We start from the raw sequence: 22,177 nt of genomic DNA, 5'->3' as shown, positions 1-22,177 counted from the left end.
CATTTTCTGTCAGTCTGAAAAAACAAACTGGGACGATGCCAGGAAAGCAGAACAAAGCAGAAGAATTCCCATCAGTGCTGGTAGGGGAGAAACTGAGCAGTGCCATTTCCCTCCTTAGCAACTGTCTTCTCTCAAGAAGCCCATTTCTTCTTGGGATTTTTATACAATGTCTAATGTGTTCTCTGCTATTAATGGATGTGATTCCAGTCTTACTAGAACACAACCTCCCAGATCACTTTTAAACCTAGCATGTGTGCTCTAGGAAGGAGTCCCTTCAAGGATTTCAGGTTCTGTTTTGTTTTCTTGGTTCTAATCCTGTTTTTCTCTCCTCTTCTCTTGGCAAGACTTGAAGGGCTAGTCGTGCCCTTTTACCCCCACACCCGTCTAGCAAAGGAGCTCTTCAATGCAGTGAGGTAGTCTAGACAAAGAAAAGTCCAGGTGATTAGTCGAAAGCTTGCAAATGAGCTTTGTAGGAGACCACATCATTACAGACCCTCACCCAGGCTCCTGTGGTTTGGTGTGTGTACAGAATGATAGTTCTGGGTTTCCTCTCTATAGAGAGGAATAAAATAATACTGACTTTCAATCAGAGACATAACTGCAATTTAGGCAGGCGCATAGAACAGGGTGGCTGATAGCTATGCTAACTTATGTCATGAGATATGAAATCCCAGCACATAGCAAGGGATCCTGAGTCATCTGAGTTACCACAGCCCTCATGCATAGTAAGACACCAAGGCAAGCAATTAGAACTCAGACAGAACAAATATTTCCATTTTGAGAAAACAAAAGAGGAGGCGTCAACAATGGAATGAAGCAAAAGCCACAAGATCTCAAATGTGACCAAGCAAAGTGTTGCTGTCAGTGTAAAGCAGGAAGGCAGAATGGGTTTCCAGTGTTTGTAATTCAGACCTAGATTACTAGAAAATTTACAATAACTTTGCAGTTTAAAATCTCCATTTCATCCGTGTTACACAGAGTTTATTTATCATGATGAGTCAATTGCCCTTTTCCTCATTCCACTCTCCAAAGCCTCCGAGTCATTTCTTCACCATGTGTTTACGGATTATATGTTCCAGAGAGTCTGAACACACTATTTCAAGAGGGTCTTTCAAAGTCCTGGAAGTGCTCATGCATATTTTAAAACCATGTATCAATGTATAAATTCATTGCGTTAAGAGCCTGGTGTTCTGAATGATCAAGAGAATGTTGTAACAGCTAATAACAGAAGCAAATTAGGGCCTTGGGTGGGGAATCCAGGAAAGAAGAGAGATCTTTGGCTCCCCTCTCCTCTAGAAGGTAGTATGTGTTTCTCTTCTTCCTAAGTACTTTTAGATGGTTCATTCCTGCAAGTTCAGAGAATGGACCTGGAAAAGAGATAAAATCCTGGCTGGTTAGGCACATACAAAGACTTGTCATCTACAGGAAGACCTTCAATCAGCCTTCGTAACTGGAGTTCTGACCAATTTGGCATGCATCGGGCTATTATGAGAAATCCAGAGGGAGTGGTAAATAAGGCTGGGATGACTAGGGCCTGGCTAGTGAGGAAAAGCAGCTCTGTGCACATGGCTTGGGTTTAACATAGCAAATGAGGCTAACTTCCCCTTCCAAATGTCTCTAGTTCTGTAAGCATGAAATGCTGTCTCAGTCCTTTTTGATCTACATCAAGCCATCATGGATGTCTGCCATGCTCTTGGCATAGGTACTTGGGAAAACGACATTGCTGCCAATTATCTGATACAGTTATTTCACTTCTAAAATGCAGTATCTAAAAATTGTTCCTTTGAGAGATATTTCAAAGTATTTTTAGCCAGTGTGCCAAGTTTCAGGTTAATTTTGGGAGAGCACATACACATTTTATTTCACTCAATTTAATATTTTATAAATAAATAGTTTCTCATTGAGTACATGCTGTCTACTAAACTAGGTTCTAGAAATGTCTTTACATGTCTTTAATACAGATGTGAGCAGAGGGGGGATGACTGATAATTCCATGCTCTTGTAAACCTTTTCCCAGGTTCCCAGCTCTTCGTTAGACCTAAGGAGGTACTGTATGTCAGTTCTACTTAAACAGGTTGACATTGCTAGAAGAAAATCAATCAAGAGGAAATAAGAAGTATTCTCAAAAAAATAAAAAGTTTGAGAGTCAAGACAGAACTGCAGACCTTAGCATTTGGGGGCACACTCAACTTGAACCCCTGGGCTTTTTAGGTGGTTTATAAGTAATAAGGGTAATAAACTTGAAGGTTAGTGTGGCCAAGAAATTTTACTTTCCAGACAATCCTACTTCAGCTTGTCCCTCTCTTAATTTATTGACTTTTATTAGTTTTGAATTCTGTTGTTTCAAACATATGAAGTATATTGATATTTAATGTTTCATTAGTTTTAATAAAGCAGAATTCAGCTTTTTTATGGGGGTGGAGTCTGTCAATCATGTCTGGTTTCAATGTCTGAAGTAAAGTTCTATAGAACATGATGGAAGTTATTGCATAAATCATAGGTATTTTGTAGGATTTATATTATTGATATTTTTTTCTATTTTTTATCATAGGGTAATACACCTTCATTTTTTGTAGAAGTTACTGAACACTTTTTTGCTGTTTCCTTGGGTCTTGGCTCCATTTTTCCTTCCCTCCAGTGCCATGTCCTGCAATTACCATGCTTCTTAAGCTTCACCCCATTTCCTTGTCTGTGTTCTCTAGGAGACAGCTTCAGAGATCAGCTTGGTGACCAGGCATGAATTCCCTCATCCTTAAAACTTATCTCCCTCCACAGCTAATTTTTTCTCATTACTTCCCATCTCAGAGAATTAGCTATCTAATCTTGTCCAGCATTCTGTTTTTTCTTTCCTGTATTTCCACACTCCTCCTATATTTTGCTCTCAATTTAAATATATTCAAGTAGCTCCCATTTTTAATTTAATATTAAAAAGGGAAAGAAAGAAAGAAAGAAAAAGGAAGGAAGGAAGGAAGGAAGAAAAAGAAAGAAAGAAAGAAAGAAAGAAAGAAAGAAAGAAAGAAAGAAAGAAAGAAAGAAAGAAAGAAAGAAAGAAAGAAAAAAAGAAAGAAAGAAAGAAAGAAAGAAAGAAAGAAAGAAAGAAAGAAAGAAAGAAAGAAAGAAAGAAAGAAAGAAAGAAAGAAAGAAAGAAAGAAAGAAAGAAAGAAAGAGAGGCTGTAATTTCTAAGGCCTCTTCTAGCTTCTGGGGAAAAATTCTGTGTTTATATCCCACAGCATAACCAAAACTGCTTCAACTAAGGTGTCTAATTTGTTAGGAATTAATTGGCCATTTTAGTCTTATCTTCTCTAACATCCTGTGGCATCCCACTTTGCTCAGCACCCACCTCCACGGTACTCTTGCCTTTCTTGGGTTCTGGGCGCTCCCCCTTCCAAATTTCTCCATCTCATTCAAAGGAATTTTAGCCTCTGCTCATCCCAAATATCAGTTTTCTCCAGGATTCAATATTTGTCTCTTTTAAAACTCACGTTAATCCTGGGAGCTCTTATCCTCATGCACATCACTACAGATGGTCTGTAGATCAACAGCCCCAGCTGGAACTTTCTCTTAAACTCCAAACTTATATTTTCAATATGCCATACTCCCTATCCTAGGATAAATTACTACCCAGCCTACTGGACTGAGAAAATTGAATTGCACAGGCACAGGCATCAACTTCTCACCCCACTTGATACCAAAGTACCAATGCACTCTTCCTTCCTCACACATTTTCTCTAGGGTTCAAGGCAAATTAACCATTTTTTAAAAGAATGATTTCATTTGTTGTTTTTCCACGTCAGAGTGGTTAGTGATAACTATTATTTAAAACTATGTGTCAGGAGACATAATGATGGTGGAGGGGGATGCTGAGCTCACCTCCACCCAGGAACACATCAAAGATACATCTACACATCGAGGAATGCTCACTGAAACTAACCCGGAGACTGGCAGAAAGACTCATCTACAGCCAAGGCTGTAAACAATGATCCACACAGAGTTAGGGAAGATAGAAAGAGACACAACCAGGTCAGGACCTGCACGCCTAGGAGGGGACACAGGAAAAGAAAGGGATTACATGGCTCAGAGATCCTCCCTAGTGAGTGAGTAGCTCAGGAAACCAGCAGGACTGACAGGAGGGCAATAAGAAGCCTAGACTCCACCCCTGAAGAGCGCACACATGCTTGCTTACTCCTGGGCACGAGGCAAAGGAAGCAAATGGAAATGGCCCAGAACTCTGGGTGGTTTCCCACAGCTGTCCCAGTGCATGCCCCTCTGCCCCCTCTAGCTCTCACCCCCGAACCTCAGGGATTCTGCACCCAGCACCCTGGTACGTGAATTCACCCCCAATAGGGCAGTGACAGCCACTGAGCAAAGGAGAAGCCCTGGCTCACACCCGCTCCAGCTCTAGCCCCTCCATCTCCAGCGCCATCTCCAGCCAGCTCACCCTGAGGGAAGATGTGACCTGTGCTCACTTCATACCCAGCCCTCCTACCCAAGCACTGAGCACACACAGACTGCATAGGGACATTCCCACACAAGGACATCCTCACAAGACCAGGGTACGGAACTGTTTCACCTTATTTCATAGAGACAGAGAAAGTTAAGCCAAATGAGAAGAGAGAGGAATCTGTTTCAAATGGGGAAATGAGAAAAAAAGCCCTCAAAAAACAACTACTGAAGCACAGATAAATAATTTACCAGATAAAAAGTCCAAACCACTAGTAATAAGAATGCCAACTGAACTAGGGAAAAGAATCGATGAACACAGTGATACATTTAACAAGGAACTAGAAACTATAAAAAAGAATCAGTCAGAGGTAAAAAATACAATAACTGAAGTGAAAAACACACTAGAAGGAATTAATAGCAAGTAGGTGATACAGAAGAATGCATAAGTGATCTGGAAGATAGAATAATAGAAACCACTCAATCAGAACAGCAAACAAGAAAAACAAACTAAAAATGAGAATAGTTTAAGGGACCTTTGGGATAACAACAAGTGTACTATCATTCGCACTGGGGACGGGGTCCCAGAAAAAGAAAAAGAGAGAGAAAGGAGATAAAAATTTATTTGATGACTGATGACATTATGGCTGAAAACTTCCTATCCTGTAGAAGGAAGCAGATATCCAGTTATAGGACGCACAGAGGGTTCCAAACAAGATGAACCCAAACAGATTTACTCTGAGACATACCATAATTAAAACCGCAATAGTTAAAGATACAGAGAGAAAGGCAGTCATAGAAATCTATCATTCCATGGAACCAGCTTTCAGAGATTTATGGTTTAGGAGATGTTGAGCTACTCCCTTTTCTTGAGAAACTTTTAGGGCCCAATGTGGTTGTCAGATGGTCAATGAGTATCTACAAATAGAACCTTGGAATTGAAACATTAACTAGCATGAGGAACAACCTTGTCCTAAGAATGCCAAGAGTCCTTGGGTAGTGAATGTAAGGGCTGGCTCTGTGTTTGCTTATTAAATAGTTTTCTTCCAAGCAGTAAGGTAGTGTCTGTGTCTTAGGGAGTGTGCAAATAAATCTGAGAAGGATCAACCTAAGAGGGATTAATAGTACCCTGACATCACTTGGGAGGTACCTCACCAACATGTCTACTCTCCGAGAGTTCAAGACTATTTATAGAACTAATATTCTCACTCCACTACCATTTTTCTAAGTCATTAAATATATATTCATGGGACTTTCTGATAATCCTGGAATTTAGTGATTTTTGAGCAGATTTAAGTTGTCTGTTTTTCTGTTTTGTTTTCTATTCATCTGATATATTAATTTACTATTTTGTGTAATTGATATGTCAAGTAGATATTGACACTTGCTTGCTGTAGGGCAGAAGCCCATGGGGGCTGAAGTCATTTCAAGATGAGATGGTTCTTTTGCTGCGGCCATGAGAATAGCAGTATGGGAAGGATCTGCTATTTTATTAAATGAGCTGTCATTTTTCTATGTTCATTCTGGTTCTGACCCATGCCTTTTTGTATTTCCTAAATTCTTTGATGCAAATAAGCAATCACCAGGTTAACAAGCTTTATTTTAAAAATTGTGGTAGTAGACAATTTTGAAAAAGCGAAATCTATCCAATGGTTCAAATGAGCCCATCAGTAAGGCACAAGATAGATTACCATAACGTCACTGGGACACGACTTCATAAGAATCCTTCTATTTGACTTTCCTCACCTTGCCAGACAATCCCACAGAAAAGAATTCCTCCCCAGCACCCTCACACACCTACTGCAGTAAGGCTAAAAGTTCCATGTCATCATCAGAAGTGGTCAGATAATAAACTGAATCCAAACAGATCCTGTTTTACCTTATGGCAACTCTGGCTTCTGAACATAGGAATCTATGGTGGTGATTAAGTTAATGATCTCAACATGGGGATTTATCCTGGCTAACCCAGGTGGGCCCAACATAATACATGGGTCTTCAAAGTAGGAAAGCCTTTCCCAGCTGTGGTCAGAGGGAACTGTGGTTAAAAAACAATGGTCAGAGAGATGCAACGTTACTGGCTTTCGAGACAGAGAAAGGGAACCATGCATGAGTCAATGCTGGAAAGAGCAAGGAAGTGGATTTCCTCCTAGAGAGGAGGCATCACCAAATACATCACTATCCTTTGTTTTCCCTGAAACTAGTATGTGAAACGTACATTTGGAAAACTTGAGAAGGAGTGATTCTTCAACTTCCAAAAGTATTTGCCTTTTAAAAGAATCCATTTTAAGATTCCTTCACATAGTTAAGAGAGTTTTTAGCTTGACACATTTAAATGACTCAATTCCTAAAATTTGGCTTGCACCAAGACTTGAAGTTGACAATCAGCTTTGCTCCTCCGCACAGGAAACTTGAAAAAGGAACACACCATCGTCACTGACAACAACAACTGAATACACTCTGAAAACTCGCGGGAATACTTTGGAATTAACTGATATTCTGTCAAAGAACAAATTCATCGAGGAAAAAAAAAGTGCTGCCTTTCGTAAAGACAATCTGTACTTTAGGAGTTTGTGTTTTCCAAATTAGTATTCAGTAATGCCAAGCCATGCGTACAATTTTTTTTATCCAAAGCCTCTTTTAACCAAAAGCACAAAATTTGGAGCAGGATCACAGTGAAATTTGTTGCTAGGGAAAGGATGTTTCTTTTTGCGAGGTGGACGTTTCTGAATGAGATAAAATTCTGATCAAAACATAGTTTTCAAATGGAGTTGGCTTTTCTTAGGAATCCATCTAGACAGCAAATTGAGAAACTCAGGCTTCACTTACCAACTCTGACCTTCAGACTTGGGACGATTTAATAGCTCAAAAGAGAAAATAGGGGAGAACATGTTTCTCTCCACATAAAAACTAACTCTATTTTCTATTCAGAATTTTGCACATCCCTTAAAGAAAAAGCAAGTACATCCAGCCAGAAAATGATTGATTTTGCCTTTTATGAATGATTTAATTAGCCCTGTCCCTCCGACTGATGGCAGAATTTGACAGATAATATTTCAAAACTGCAGTTTTCCTTTCTGCACTAGCATCTCTCTATTCCCTTGCTTTTCCAATAATATTCATCCCTTCGCAAAGCACAAGCCGGTCAATTACAGCCTGAATTAATGTGAAAAACTGACATCCTTAGAAATGTGAGAACCAAATCTGTAAGTTACATGAAAGGAATTTAACAGGCGTGATTTTCAAGAATTATGAAATCTGGTTCTCCCTGTGAAATGACTAGAAATAACACTGATGGCAAAATCTGCTGCTTCATAAGGTGCTACCTTCACTCTCTTGGCATCTCTGTCATGCCTTTGATTGATGCTACATAGAATCTGGATTTTTGAAAGCTAGGGGATTAGGTAGTAGGTCTATGTCTTAGGACTTCTATTTTCTGCTGACATTATGTATGTTCCTGGCTATTAATATGTTTCAGAAATTTTAACATTTTTTCAACAAATTTATACATTATTTTTTTAAAACTCAAGGCATTTCTCTTGAAGAAGAGTTGCTAACCAATGTGCCAGGACACACTGATGGGCTCCAGCAGTTTATAAATGTGCGGAAATAATCCCTTCAGAAATGTAGGATGGCCAGGAGAGGCCTGAAGCAGACAGTCCCTGAATTCTTTGCCTCCAAGTGTGAACACACAGAGGAAAGCAAAAATATGGGGCTCCTTGTTAAAAAAAAGTTTAGTAAGAATTCCAGACAACAGTAGGTTGTTTCCATTTTTAAATATTATTTTATGGTTTTCTTTGGAGATTTAAAATGATGTAATTGGAAAGGCACCTTGTTAAATTGTAAAAAGGTAAAGGGAATTTTCATTTTGAGCCATTGTGATATATGTGGAAAAACCAAGGAACTTTTTGTCAGAAAGACATACATGTGATTCATGGCCCTTAATAATAATGGTAGAAGCTCAGTTTTCTTATTTGGAAGATGAGAATTTACTTTGACAAATATTTACTGGGAAATGTACTTACTCTGGAAGTTTCAGACGTGTTAACTTATTTAATTCTCACTGCAACATTATGCGCTGGTAGGAGACTCTTTCCCCTGTTCATAGATGAGGAAACCGCAGCAAAAAGAGATTTTAAAACTTGCTCAGGTTTTCAATAGTAAGAAGTGTTGGAAATGAGGCTGGAGCCCAGGCAGTCTAGTTCCAGGGTGTAAACGCAAATCACTGCTTAACTGTCTATTTACTAATGCATGTTACATCATTGGATCATATCGGGCACTTGATCATCATAATAACAAAAATAAAACCCACAATCCGGACACGGAATTAAGGTTCAATTACCATGACTCTCCTGGCACCTATCATTTTCTAGGTCTCTGACGTTAAAACCTGAAAAATTTCCTAACTGGGAACCGATATAAACCAGAAGACAGGAAATTATTTTTTGTTGTTTAAAATCTAGATCTACATGAAAAATAAATCAAATAATATTCTTTTTGGAGACACAGTATATGGTACTATACTTAATGGAAATCCCTATGAAAGGTATTTTCTTCCCAAATGACCTGAAATATATTTTTAAGATTTTATCATAGATGTTCTTCTGATATCACTGTTCAAAAAAAAGTCTAAGATAATCCCTAAGGAAGGTAGGTAAACGTAGGGAACAGAGAATAAAATAAAACCACCAATACTCATTTAAGCCTTATTTTGATAAAGAGAAAACAGACTGGATTTTTACTATCAAACATGTTGATTATACAGTTGCTGATAAATGTGAGTTTGCAGATAGACCTGGGAATACTTTGCAGTTTCTATGGAACTGCTGAAGAGTCAGGGCTGGAGAAAACTCCATGACCTTGATTCCAAACCAGGCTTCTCAGAAGTCCACGGAGCATCCTGGGGGCAGGAGAGGGAAGACTGCATGGGAGGTCTGTCATAAAGGCTCAGAGCTTTCTCATTAGAAGAAAGATCCATGATTTCGGTGAGAGATCTAGAAACCTTTAGGAGCCAGAAGAATCATCACCTAGTAATTTAGCATCAACTCTGTGGTTTAGTGGTGGTCCTTTTCATGTTTAAGAGGGGGAATTGTTTAAACAATATAGCTGGTTTGAAATACACTCAGAACCAATGCAAACACCAACTGGGCTGCCCAGAAACCACACATTGTTTTTTTCAGACAAAAGATAATGATACACTAATGAGTTTTACCCTTTATTGCCCTTTCTGGTACACAGCCTCAGGAAGAAAACCCACAAAACAAAATTGTCAGTCCCAGAATTTACAATATTTTGCAATGACTTCTTTAAGTGCTGGTCTTGTGTTGATAAGTATTTGTGTTAACTCATAAATTCCAACTTCATATAATCTCAAAAGTGCCCTCCCAGAGAGAGGAAGGAAATGAGGGAAAATAATAAAAGACTTGCTGATACGGAGTGCCTCTAAGAGACAACGCACTTTTGAGATATTATTCTAGTGCATTTTTGACCTCATTAAAATACAGAGATTAGTATTTTAAATTATGGAGAGGAAAAGTGAGGCAAAGAGAAGTTGGACTAATAGGTCCATTTGATAATAAGCATTTAATAAGTAATCAAAACCACAGGTGGAGGAAAAGTTAAAATTGAATTGATTGCACTTATAAAAGTATGATATGACTGTGTCGAGAGTTTGTAAGATTCGTCAGAATCATTTGTTGTTTCAACAAAGAATAAGCTTAATGGCACAACTGCCTTAGCTTTTCAAATAATAACTTAGAAATTTATTTTAAAATTCTGTCAACAAAAAGAACTATGAATGTGAGTATTTTACATGAATACTTTATATGGAATGATTCTTAAAACATTTCTTTATAAGCAGTGCTTAAAACAAGTAACATCTCAGATGTTGTATTGCTCCTTAAATCAACGTGTCAGGAAAGTAAGAAATGTATTGCAATTAGCAAAGAGCAAAGTCATTGCATTCAGTTATTAAAAATTCTTATCATTAGAGCTACCTCTGCCTGTAAGTTATGAAACAGAAAGCTCATGTACAAAAAGCCAGAAGACTTTTAACAGGTCATCTAAAAGACCTGTTAAAATACAGATTGCTGGACCCCAAAGCACCTCATCTCCTCCCCAGAATCTCTGACTCAGTAGATCTGGGTGGGGAGTGGAGGTTGGGGGCAAAATTCTAATAAAATCCCAGGTGATGTTCATGCTGGTTGTCAGGGAACTACACTTTAGGAAACTCTGATCAAAATTAGTCAGCAATTTATTGTGAAAATAGAAAAGGGCCCTAATAGTAGGCAAATAGGAGGACATTTCGGTCTTAACTTCCAGAATTATTCTACTAGTTACTAATTTATGTAGGCAAATCACTTTTTTAAATATTTTATATTTTATATTAATATAGAAGGATGTTGTCCACTTGATGTCAAAACTTCTCCTTTATTATTAGGTATTTATTAAACACACTGATGTTTCCACACTGATGCTCTGTTCACATCTTCCCCTGTATTCCTCACCAGCAAATTCTTCTCCTATGTTTATTTAGAGAAGAGCTTCTCACAAGTAACATCTGCCCCTCGCTCTTCCCTGTATTGGGTCTCTCTGAACACTGCTCTCCCTGAAGCTGCAGAAGCCGCAGCACACGTTTGAGCAGCGAGTCATCTGAAGTGGAAACACACAACACAATTACTTGTAAATAACCTCCGTCCCATCCTCCTGTCACAAACCATTAAAGAAGTCCTCTTCTCTAAACACAGGGAAATTGTTCAAAGAAAGAAGAGCTGTTAGATCTAGATTTCAATTAACTTTAACACTGATTGCCTGTCACTGGACTAGTCTCTGGTCCTTACTAATAAGGACGTCATAAATGAAGTTTTCCCTGGGAAGTGGAATGCAGCCTAGATCATTATATTTTAGACAAAAAAATTAGGTAGTTTTTTTTTCAGACTATGAAGTGCTTATTAAAAGTTCCATCTCTTAGGTTCCAGCTCAAATCTTGAGAATCAGAATTCCTGTAGTATATGATCCTGAGATCTGCAGAGTTAACAAATTCCCAGGTGTGTCTTGTTTATAATGAAGGTTGAGGGCCATTTATGAAAGAAAAAGAGTCCTATATTGAATTTGTCTTGAATACAAATAACAGACATTGTTAACAGAACTTGCTCTCATGGAAAAATATGCCAATACTTGTGTTTGGAAACAGCATATTAGAAAATGTTTGATAAACTTGGCTTAAGGTATAACTGGTTCTGTCTGATGTTAACAAAGAACATTCACTACAAATAATTCCAAAGTTCAGCAGAAGTCCTTTTTATTCACATTATTTATAACTAGGCTGATTTAAGGAAGGATCTAAACAGAGAGTTATAAGAAACAGAATGGATTCCCACCCCCAAACATATCATGAGCACATGTGCACCCAGTAAATATTTGCTGCATGAATGATACACTTAAATTTGTTTCATTTCTCAAATAAAAGACAAAGGAATGATTCCTAATCTCCCAGGCTTCCCCTTTTCAAATTCCAGTTGTATTCTGCTATTTACAGTACTAGCAATTATGACATCTGTAATTTCTCTAAAATATTACATATTAGTTCATTTATATTAATTGGTCAATTACTATGTGCCAGGACCCATGCTGAGTTCCAGCGATATGGTGGTGATCGAAACAGATTTGGTCTCTAATCTGATGGAGTTTTCCATTGTAGAGGACCAGTTAATTAGGCATTTTGTGAGAAATTATTTGAAAATCAAGGAAAAACTCAGGAAAAAGTGTAGGGAACTTTAAGCCGAGGAATCAGCTTGGAGCTTGCCTCGTGTTGTTTAGTTTTTAGGGTGATGTTGCTTGGGTTACTGTTGTTGTGGTTCAGAAAGTAATTTCTCTCCTCTCCAGTGTCTTTTTTAACCTCACTCAGAGTGAATCCTTAAATATTTGGAAGGCCGATGAATTCTGGCTTCTCAACAACATCTCAAAGCGTAATAAACTGGATTTGTTACACATTATCTTCACTTCCCCCCGACTGCAATCTTGCTCCGACTCCCATTGCATCTCTAAAGCTCCTCTGGCCAAGATTACCTCCATCAGTCCAGTGAACACTTCAGGCTTTCCCTCATCTGGTTTCTTAAAAGCCTTGGCTAGTCTTGCTCTTCCTCAGCCACCCTCGTCGGTTTACCTTCCTCACTCCCTCGAAATGCTTGAGTCCTCAGAGTTCCACCTTCAGCCCACTTCTCCCCTTAACTCCACCCCTGAGTGATCTTATTACCCCATGAAATAAACATCACTTCAGATCCACCCTCGGAGGCCCATCTACCAGGCATCTTTCTTTCCTTGTGCCATAAAAACTCTCCTGCCCCTGACAACCAGCTGTTTCTCGCATATTCTCTGCCGCAGTGAGTACCAGCCCCAGCCCTATCCCCATCCTTCAGCTGTCTAAGGCAGACATCGAGATTTCCTCTTTTTCCTCATCCTCACGTCCATTCAATCACTTCAACATGTGAAAAAGTCCAAGTATCTTGAACTCTTCCTTCTGTTCTATCCCCATGGCCCCTTAGTTCAGGTCCATGTTGTTTCTTTCATGGATGACTCAAATAGTCAACTAACTTAGTCTCCTACTTTCAGGGTTAGTGTCCCTTTTTGTTTATGTATCTCATTCCTGGCATGAAATTGATGTCTTACTCATCTGTGTATTCTGACCTCTAGGAAAGTGCGTGGAACATGTTGAATGAAGATGTGAATCAATCAATCAATGCTCACGATGTAAAAGTAATGCCTGTTGCAGGTGTATAAATAAACTGTTTTTAGTGTTAGTGTTCATTTTTAATGAGTTTTTGACACTTTTTTTTTTACTTTTTCCATGATTCCATGTCCCTTGGCACATTATAAGTCTCTTGGTTGTCTCTGGTTATATTTGCTTTCTTTGGTCAAGAGCCTTGAATTTTCCCTCTAATTTGTCTGAATTCAGCATCAGTTGTCAGTAAGAGCTAACTTGAAAAAGGCAGGGTGCATAAGACAACACCAACTGAACCAGACTTCTTGATTCAATTAAATTACTTAATATGGGACTTTCCAGTCCTCTATGACCCATTGGCCAACAAAATGTTTTGGAAAACTATCAGGAAATAAAGGTTGCAGAATTCAAGAGAAATGAGTTCAGGAATAGGAGAGGAACAAAGCCTGAGGTCTTTCTTCACAACATTTACTTGTGGACATGAAATTTTTATATATCAAAGAATTCAAGGATAAATTATTCTTCTTGCTCGGTATCATTAATGCAATTCTCATGCTTAGAAATAATAACATAATACTAAACTTTAATATACTTTAGTGTACTATTCTCTAAACATTTTTAGTTTTAAATCTACATAACCTCTCACAAAATTTTTAATGGACATCTAAAATTTGCAATGGATGCCATTTAAAGAATATTGCAAAGCTGATGTTATAAAATAAAATGGTTACAATACTCTTCTTAACATCTCCAGAGGAATCTAAATACCATAGCTATTGTATGCCCACTATTACCCATTTAAAAAATATGTGTAGAAAATATTTCCTTACAGGAAATTTTACATTATTTTTTTCCTTCAATTCATATTTCTCCCTAGTTCTCTCAATAGCATTTCCTTAACATAACAGGTTTTAGGTTTGAAAGCATTTATTTTTCACCTTGCCATTCTTTTTTGTGACAAAAAGTGGGCATATAAATTTTACTTTTAATTCTGTCTCTGTAAAATTTTAACTATTTAAATTTTTCCTGTGGGTTAATTACTCATTAGAGTTTAGAAGAGTATTCAATTAAAATAGTATAAATATGTTATAAATTTAGCAAATAATTATTAAATACAAAAAGGTAAATTTTAATTATTTACCTTTCTTAAAGAGATGGCCTATACATGGAGATTTTTGTTGTTATTTATGTTTTCATGATTAATATAGTTATTGCCAAGAACAGACAAGATTCAGCAGAAATTTTCTACCATGTAAGTGTGTGTTGTGTGTGTGTGATCATGTATACAATACATATTTTTTTTCAATTGAAGTATAGTCAATTACAATGTGTTAGTTTCTGGTGATTATGTATATAATATAGATTAAAGAAATATGTTCACACATATTGTAATAGTAATCTGTTTTTAATAGCAATGAATGTCTCAGTATCTTAAAATATTTCAGACTTATATGTGAAAAATCAGTTATCATTAAAAATTATTTTTGGTGATATATCAGCTGACAATTTAATTAGCTCCTTTCTTCCATTTTAATTTAAAGCAAATTATTGAAAACAGCTCAACTTGAAAAACCATTTCTCTATTAGTCGTTTACATTTTAGTGAGGGCACCAATATTTAGAATTGTCCTTTTGTTTGGTGACTTTGTTATACCTCAGGCAATAAACCACAATAAGAATAAGTTGCATGAAATCTGTCCTTTTCTTCTGTCAAATGGAGAAAGAGTTTCTCTCCAGTCCCCATCCCTGCTGGACCTCTGTCACAGTCCCCGAGTACACAGACAGAAAACATCCATTCAAGCAGATGACCAATGCGGTGCCCTAAGGCAGTTTTATTATAGCCATACAAATTCTTAGAACACAACTGGGAAGTGCTCCCACTATGAAAATTTAATTTTGATTCATTTGAATTATTTGAATATTCTTGTGCAGATGTTACATATTATTTATTATTCATAACCATTAACGGAAAAGCAAATATTAGTTTTTCTAATCAAATCTAACCTGAATACTCATTTTTAAGAAACTTCAGAACCATGCCCAAGTTTCTTCACAGCCACAGGCCATGGGGTTAAGTCCCGTCCATTCTCCTATTATGGTTGAGGTTATCGGCCTTTCTTAAGGTGTCCACTGCTGCCAGCTTTACATGGGAAGGGAATCCTTCATCCTGGTGAGTACTCAGTTATGGGGAGTTCGGTTTCTAAAGGCACTGCTGAGGGGCAGCCATGGTGAGGAACTTCAGCTCATTTTATGGTAAAAACTTGCAAGCAGTCCTCTTGAAAATTTCTGTTGCATGGACTTGACTGGCCCACTTGATGATCATTTGGGATTCCTAACATTAATTTATTTGCAAACTCAATTGGAGAAAAGCTATAGAACAGTTCACCCAGAAAGAGAAACATATTTCAGTCAGTATTCTGAGGAGTCCAAATGTAATAATGAATCCACCTTTGCTTCCCTTAGAGAAACTAACTCACAATTGTCTCAAAAGATTTCAAAATTGGAAAAATCCTCTGGGGCTTCTGAGAGCTCACTGCCCCCTGCTCCCTCTGTTCCTTCCTGTTCCTCTGAATGTCCAGCGCAATGTTCTCCTCCTTGCTATCTGCTGTCTCTCTCATTCTCATGCAGGACGCTAACCAGACTTAGCCCCTGTAATGACAGCCCCTTTTAAAACCACATCTACTGAGATGGCACCAAAACACCATCAGGTTAACCCTTGGATTACGGCATGTAATGTTCAGACAACGTGAATTGGACATGCTAAGGGAACCAACAATCACCTGAACGGAACATACAAATCTTTGGATTCACACTTGCTGAGAAAGCTCCTTGACATAAACAAGCAAACTGCAGATGATGAAGTTGGATGGGTGGATCCACATATGATGTCACTTAAGTTCATCTTACAAATCTTTGCAAAACTAGAAATGCAGCTCTGGAGACAGTTCAGATCCCAACCATTCCTTTTCATTGATCCTAAAACGTCCCCTGTTTATCCCAGTCATCTTGTAACCTCTCTGGGAACTCTTATCTAGATCAACTCCGATTCCTAAGACTGAAGGGAAAAGAAGAGAGAAAGAGGCCTTTGGAGAAGCACAAACTGCTGGCAGGGCTGCCTCCCTGGACGAGAGCAGCTGCTGCCACCACAAACACAGTCCAGGCTGTCGAAGGAGTGGGCCCGGGCTCCCCGCTGACGGCGCGCGCGCCCTCAGGGGAGCCCGCTCACTCCCCGTCCACATCTGTCTACCAGCAGACTGGCCGCTCCTGAGACCCTTCTGCCGCCCGCCTCGAGCGTAATGATTGCTCACGGCAGCAGCTTCAGTCCTCCTCCTCTTCTCCTCTTCCGTCTAATAAAACCCCTCAGGACGACTTGACGTGGACCAACCAGCTGCTAACTCCCGGTTCACATTTAGGAAGGCACCGCTGGACAGTGCAGAAATAACCTGCTTTACTGCGGGGTCGTGTCTGAAGACCGAGACTGGACATGAACAGGGCTGGGCAGGCTCTGGTGCCTTTAACTGAAACTGCGGGAGTTAAGCTGCACCTGACGCTGCTCCGTCCAGCACGCAGGGCTCCGTGCGCTAACTCGAGCCTCCTTTTCAGCCAGAGACGAAACTCCTAGCGTGTATACCGGCAGCAGGTGGGCTTCAGCGCAGGGCGTGGTGTTGGTAAGCCCTGGAAACATCAAGGCTTCCTGACCTCTCCTGGGCGAAGGATTATACACAGCTTATTATACGATTTAAGCTTTCTGGAGGCCATTAAAAAAACAAAAAGCTTCCGGCATTCTCTGGCAAACACCAAGGAAAGCAAAGGAAATCACTTGGCTGACGCTGTCACTAAGTCAGCAGCACCCCCAAAAGTACGAATTCCTGTGAGAACTGGCCGTAACTCCATGGCCTCCCAAACCTGGTGGTGACTTAAAAGATAATCTTATGGAGGCTCAACAGTTGGTTACCCACTGAACAGGAAAAATGGCTACAACAAGGTTAAAGTTTGATTCTAAAAAGCACCTATGGTTCAGTCCCAACGGCTGGCCTGTCCTCCTGGAGTGCCTCCAAGAACAAATCTTGAATTACACACATATATTAAGTAACTCATTGGAATACTGATAAAAACCATTTCTTGGGGAAAGCAATACTATTGCAAGATGGCCTCCCGAACGTATCAAAGAGGTCAAATCTGTCCTAAATATAACCCAGGAAAACCTATTCGTACATCTTCCTCTCCTCTGGGGACCCACTGAGATTCGGCAAATGGACTTTGTCCAGTTGTCTCCCTCTCAAGGGTACAGTATGTTCTGGTAACGATTTGCATGTTTTCTCTCTGGGTCGAAGCATTTCCTTGTCCCAGAGCTACAGCCACAGCAGTTAGTCAAGTGAATTGGAAAAAAATAAGCCAACTTGGGGAATTTCCCTCTGAACTATGTAGCGATGGAGATTCCTACTTTACAGGACAGATTTTATGCTGTGTCTGTGACTTATGCAACATTTTCACTGCGCTCACCATCCCCAGTCCTCTGGATCAGTGGAATGTGCCAATGGAATAATTAAAACTCAGCTGGCAAAATCAGTTAAATCATTTAAGCTGCCTTGGCCCAAGCACTGCCTTTGGTTTTGCTTAATGTCCCATCTACTCCCTCAGGAAAAAAATAGACTGCCACCACTTGAAACTGTTACTGGCAGACCCATGTGACTCGATGAAGGGAAATATGAACCTGCTGTGGTGAAAGGAGATGCAAGGATTAAGTAAAGCCCTTGAAACTAATATAAAGCTCCTAGAGCAGTCTCTTCATAGCTCACCCCTGGGAGACAAAGACCTACCACCTGACCTCCAACCTGGCAACTATGTTTATTGGAAACACCTTCACCAGTATGCCCCCCACCTTCGTTGGAGGCGACCTTACCAGGCACTGTTAACTAACCCTCGTGCCACCAGACTTAAGGGCATTGACGCGTAGATTCATGCTTCTTATCTAAAGACAGCAGCAGCTCCTGCCTGGACTTCACAACCGTCTGGAGACTTGAAATTAAAATTAACCAGACAAAGGCCAGGATAATGAAGGCGATGACAGCTGCCATGGACAGCTTTCCCAAGATTTGGGACCAGGCCTGAATAATCTTGCTTTTTACTTATCTTTTCCCCCATATCAATGCTTTTGATTCAAAAGTTTTTCTCCTATGGGCACAATCATATGCTAATTCAAAAAAAATGAACCCAATTGTTGCATTTGCGGACAACTGCCCTTGTCACTTCTGGGTTAACTTGGTGGATATCTCCTCTCCAAAGATCCAACTGGTAGCTTTAAGAAATTTCATTTCAGAGGAAAGAAATGTCAGTACTACTCTAGAAAACAGGTATCACTAATTGGAACTCAATGGATGGCCCATCAACCAAACGTTAAGTTACTCTGGACATCAGTATTAGTTTTCTGTCGATGCTACCTAGGCCCAGTCTCAGGAAAGAACTAGAGCAACACCAAAGAATGTCACCTCTTGTCTATTCTGAGGGGTTAGGGGCATGTACCATTCCTCTATTATGGGACGGATTATACGGTTAACACAGGACTCTGGACATCTAAGTACCAAACCCCCTTTATGTTGGGAACAGCTCACCATACAAGAATGAACTTACCTGATAATACCCAACATCTAGGATGGGCACCATGTGATTCTTGTTCTGCAACTATCACTTTAAAAGGTTGTCATTGGTTGGGAATTGATTGAGTACTTTCTGGGTGGCCTCAAATGGAATCCACAGGCTTTGTGAAGTAACCTCTGGCCTTGGCTTCCTCTCAGGTGGAGAGGACATTGTACCTTAGGGTTTCCTTGGATTCAAGAGCATATTTGCACAATCCTCAACATGGCCCCTGCAAATTACCCCTTGACAAAAGCATGATGGGTTAGGTCAGTCTTTCACCAGTATGATCACTTGGCAGGTATTTTTATTCCCTCGCTGGGACCTGAAGACATCATAACTCTTATAGAAGCATAACAAAATTTATCCAACAAGTGCTAAATGACACCCAACAAGCTATAAATCATTTACATTCTGAATTATCTTCAATGAGAAAGGCAGTCTCACAAAATTGGAGGGCTTTTGACATCATTACAGCTCTCAGGGTGGTACCTGTGCTACAATACAAAGTGAATGCTGTATTTTTACACCAGGTGAGTCATCTAATGTCACTCACTTAAGTTATTTTTAAAAAGCAAATAAATGCTATGAATAACCCCATACCCAGTTTTGGAGAAATATTAAAAGGTTGGTTTAGCTCAGGTAAAAGTTGTCTAAAATCATAGCCTAGGACATCGCTATTGATCCTTGCCATATTTATTACTTTCTGTATATTTTGTAAGTTTTTAATGCTCTGTATCTCTTGCTGCTATACTATGATGCCCTCCACAGGAGAAATGATAGCTTGATGTCTGGAGATGACTGACCACTCCTCTACGAGTCCCCCTAGTGCAAATCCGTGAACTTCTCGTATTTTCACTCTGTAGATGGTGCCTTGTTGCTCAAACGTGGCCATAAATCTCTAAAAGTATACTTCGCACACAACCACCTGTTTCCCTCCTTATGGGACATGACTTTCTGGGAATGAGTCTTCCCAGCACTGAGGAAGTCCATGCTGATGCCAGATGACCAAATGGTTGATCACCAATGCTTTCCAAAGAAAGATCTCAATCAAAAGGATGGAACGTGAAAGGAAAATCACAATGGAGTCTGTGCTGCTAAGGGTGCTCTCTAAAATGCAGCCAGGAGGCCACTGAAGAAGTGGGACTTACACACATCTCATTCCGGATGGAGTCTGAACTTTCCGACACTTATTGTCTTCATATAGGCATCCAGAACACCTGCGGTTGTGTTCCAGAAACTGGAGATACTTATCAGGCCCTTAACCTAAATAGCTCACGCCAGCTCATCTCTTAAGTGCAAATATTTCCCTTTTGAGTCAAAGCTAATCATAAATTTTGCAAGACAACTTTAGCAACCTTGTGGCTTTTGTCTTTATAAGCCCCTGACTTTCTCTTCCCTGGAACACTCTTTCACTTTTACCTGAATCTGTGTCTCCCATATTGCAATTCTTAACACCCCAAATAAATGCCTGTGCCCTTTGCATCCTTGATACTGATTATAGTTCAGCAGCTCTCCCGCTCCACCGCCCCCAATCACCTGTCTCAACCAAGTCCTCTAATTCTTCTCTCCTTATAGGATGTTCTGGAAAATTTCCATGTCCTTGCTCCTCGTGGCTGCACTGGGGAAGCTGGAGGAAATTCAAGGGGCCCGGCCGGCAGGAGCCATCCCGTCGCCTCGCAAGGATAGAGGCACCAACAACTCGCAGAATTGGCAGCACATCAGGGAGGTGCTTTCCTCCAGCCAGGAGGCGCTGGTGGTGACAGAGCGCAGGTACCTGCGGAGGGACTGGTGCAAGACGCAGCGGCTGAGGCAGACAGTGCGCGAGGAAGGCTGCCACAGCCGCACGGTGCTCAACCACTTCTGCTATGGCCAGTGCAACTCCTTCTACATCCCGCGGCCGGGGGGCGAGGGCGAGGGCTCGGGCTCCTTCCAGTCCTGCGCCTTCTGCCGGCCCCAGCGCGCCGCGGCCCTGCTCGTGGAGCTCCAGTGCCCCAGCCGTGACCCGCCCGTCCGCCTGCGAAAGATTCAGAAGGTGAAGCAGTGCCGGTGCATGTCTGTGAACCTGGGCGCGGACGAGTCGTGAGCTCGGGCAGGATTCACAGCGCGCCTGCGTCCCCGTCCATCCCCGTTCCCACGCGCCCCGAGTCCCCCGTGACAGGCATGTGTCCCGTGCCCAAGGCGTCCTCGTCACAGCCCAGCAGCCTGCGGAGCCTTGCGGCTGTGCCCCTGACCCACCTGGGCGCTGCACCTCCGGAGCCAGGCTGTGAGGCGCTCAAGAAGGTGCTGGAAAACCCCCGTCGTCGGCAAGAACCTTCCGGGAGACGCAGTCGGTCCAGCGTCGCTGTTCCACAGAATGAGGAAGCGGATCTCTCCCTGCTCTGGCCCGATGGAGTCAAGGGCACTTCGTCAGTCCTCTCCGGGGCTGCTCACTGGCCTCACTGAGAGCGTCCCCTCCGGTGAGCCCAGGCTTCCCTCTGAGGCTGGGGTGTACGTCTGGCCAAAGCCCATGGACAGGGAGGTCCTCCTGACAAACTCGATACCAAGGAGATGACTTGAGCCCCTTGGATCATGAAGCGGAACTCCCTGGGGACCTGTTCACAGCAGCCACCACCGCCTCCTTCTCCTTACTCCCACTCAGTTTGTGGACTGAAGATGAATTTGGGTGTGCACACTTTTACTGCTGCAGTTACAACATTATCACGCACAAAGGTCTCCACGTGGACACTGGTTTTTATAGTGACCTACATCGTAATAGGTTGTTAAAAAATATTATAGACCTACCCATGTATTGTTCCAAGTGTTTTGATTCTGGCTTTCAGCTCCACTCTAAGGACCAGAGTTGGTGATGATCTGCCCAGAGGTGTTTTGCTCAGAAATAATGATTCTTAGATTTGGCGGGGGGATGGGAGGAGTAATGATTTTACATTGAATAATAATTTTCACTGAAAGTACTAAAGCATTGCCACACAACGTAGGAATTGGGTTGGGATGGATGGGTGTAGGGAAGGGGATTCACTGGGAAGCTCAAAAACCCTTTAATTTTTAATGTGCTGATGTGGAGTGAGAAGGTATACTGTTTCACTGCCATGACACCAAGCAAAAAAAAATATTCTTGTTAGAGAAGTAACTAAAAATATGAGGAGTTGGGTCACTTTGTGGCATAGGAGGAAATAAAAGGTATCAAATATTTCACATATGATATAGAAATAGAAATCTGAATTATCATACAGAAAACAACTAGCTTCGTTTTCAAGGAATGGACTTTGAAAAGGATGAGCAAACATTTGGTCACCTCTCGTTTTTACAATGAATTGTTAAGGTTTTCGTGTATGGTCTCTTGATATAAGGAAACTAACATAATTCGTTTTCCTGCAAAATTATGCT

At 40.6% G+C, this 22,177-nt stretch overlaps 1 protein-coding gene across 1 annotated transcript in view; it reads left to right on the top strand.

Annotated features, from left to right (window-relative positions):
* The window catches only part of GREM2 (gremlin 2, DAN family BMP antagonist), a 49,671-nt gene extending 27,975 nt beyond the window's left edge, over positions 1–21,696 (top strand). The window contains exon 2 of the mRNA XM_010992083.3: positions 20,369–21,696. Within this exon, the coding sequence (XP_010990385.2) occupies positions 20,370–20,876 (507 nt within the window). The 5' untranslated portion in view covers position 20,369 and the 3' untranslated portion in view covers positions 20,877–21,696. The remainder of the gene's footprint in view (positions 1–20,368) is intronic.
* Positions 21,697–22,177: the final 481 nt, after the last annotated feature.

The sequence above is a fragment of the Camelus dromedarius genome, chromosome 21 (assembly GCF_036321535.1).
Source record: "Camelus dromedarius isolate mCamDro1 chromosome 21, mCamDro1.pat, whole genome shotgun sequence".
In the NCBI taxonomy this organism is placed as follows: domain Eukaryota; kingdom Metazoa; phylum Chordata; class Mammalia; order Artiodactyla; family Camelidae; genus Camelus; species Camelus dromedarius.
The sequence above is the reverse complement of the archived record's forward strand: the minus strand, read 5'-3'. Positions and strand labels throughout refer to the sequence as shown.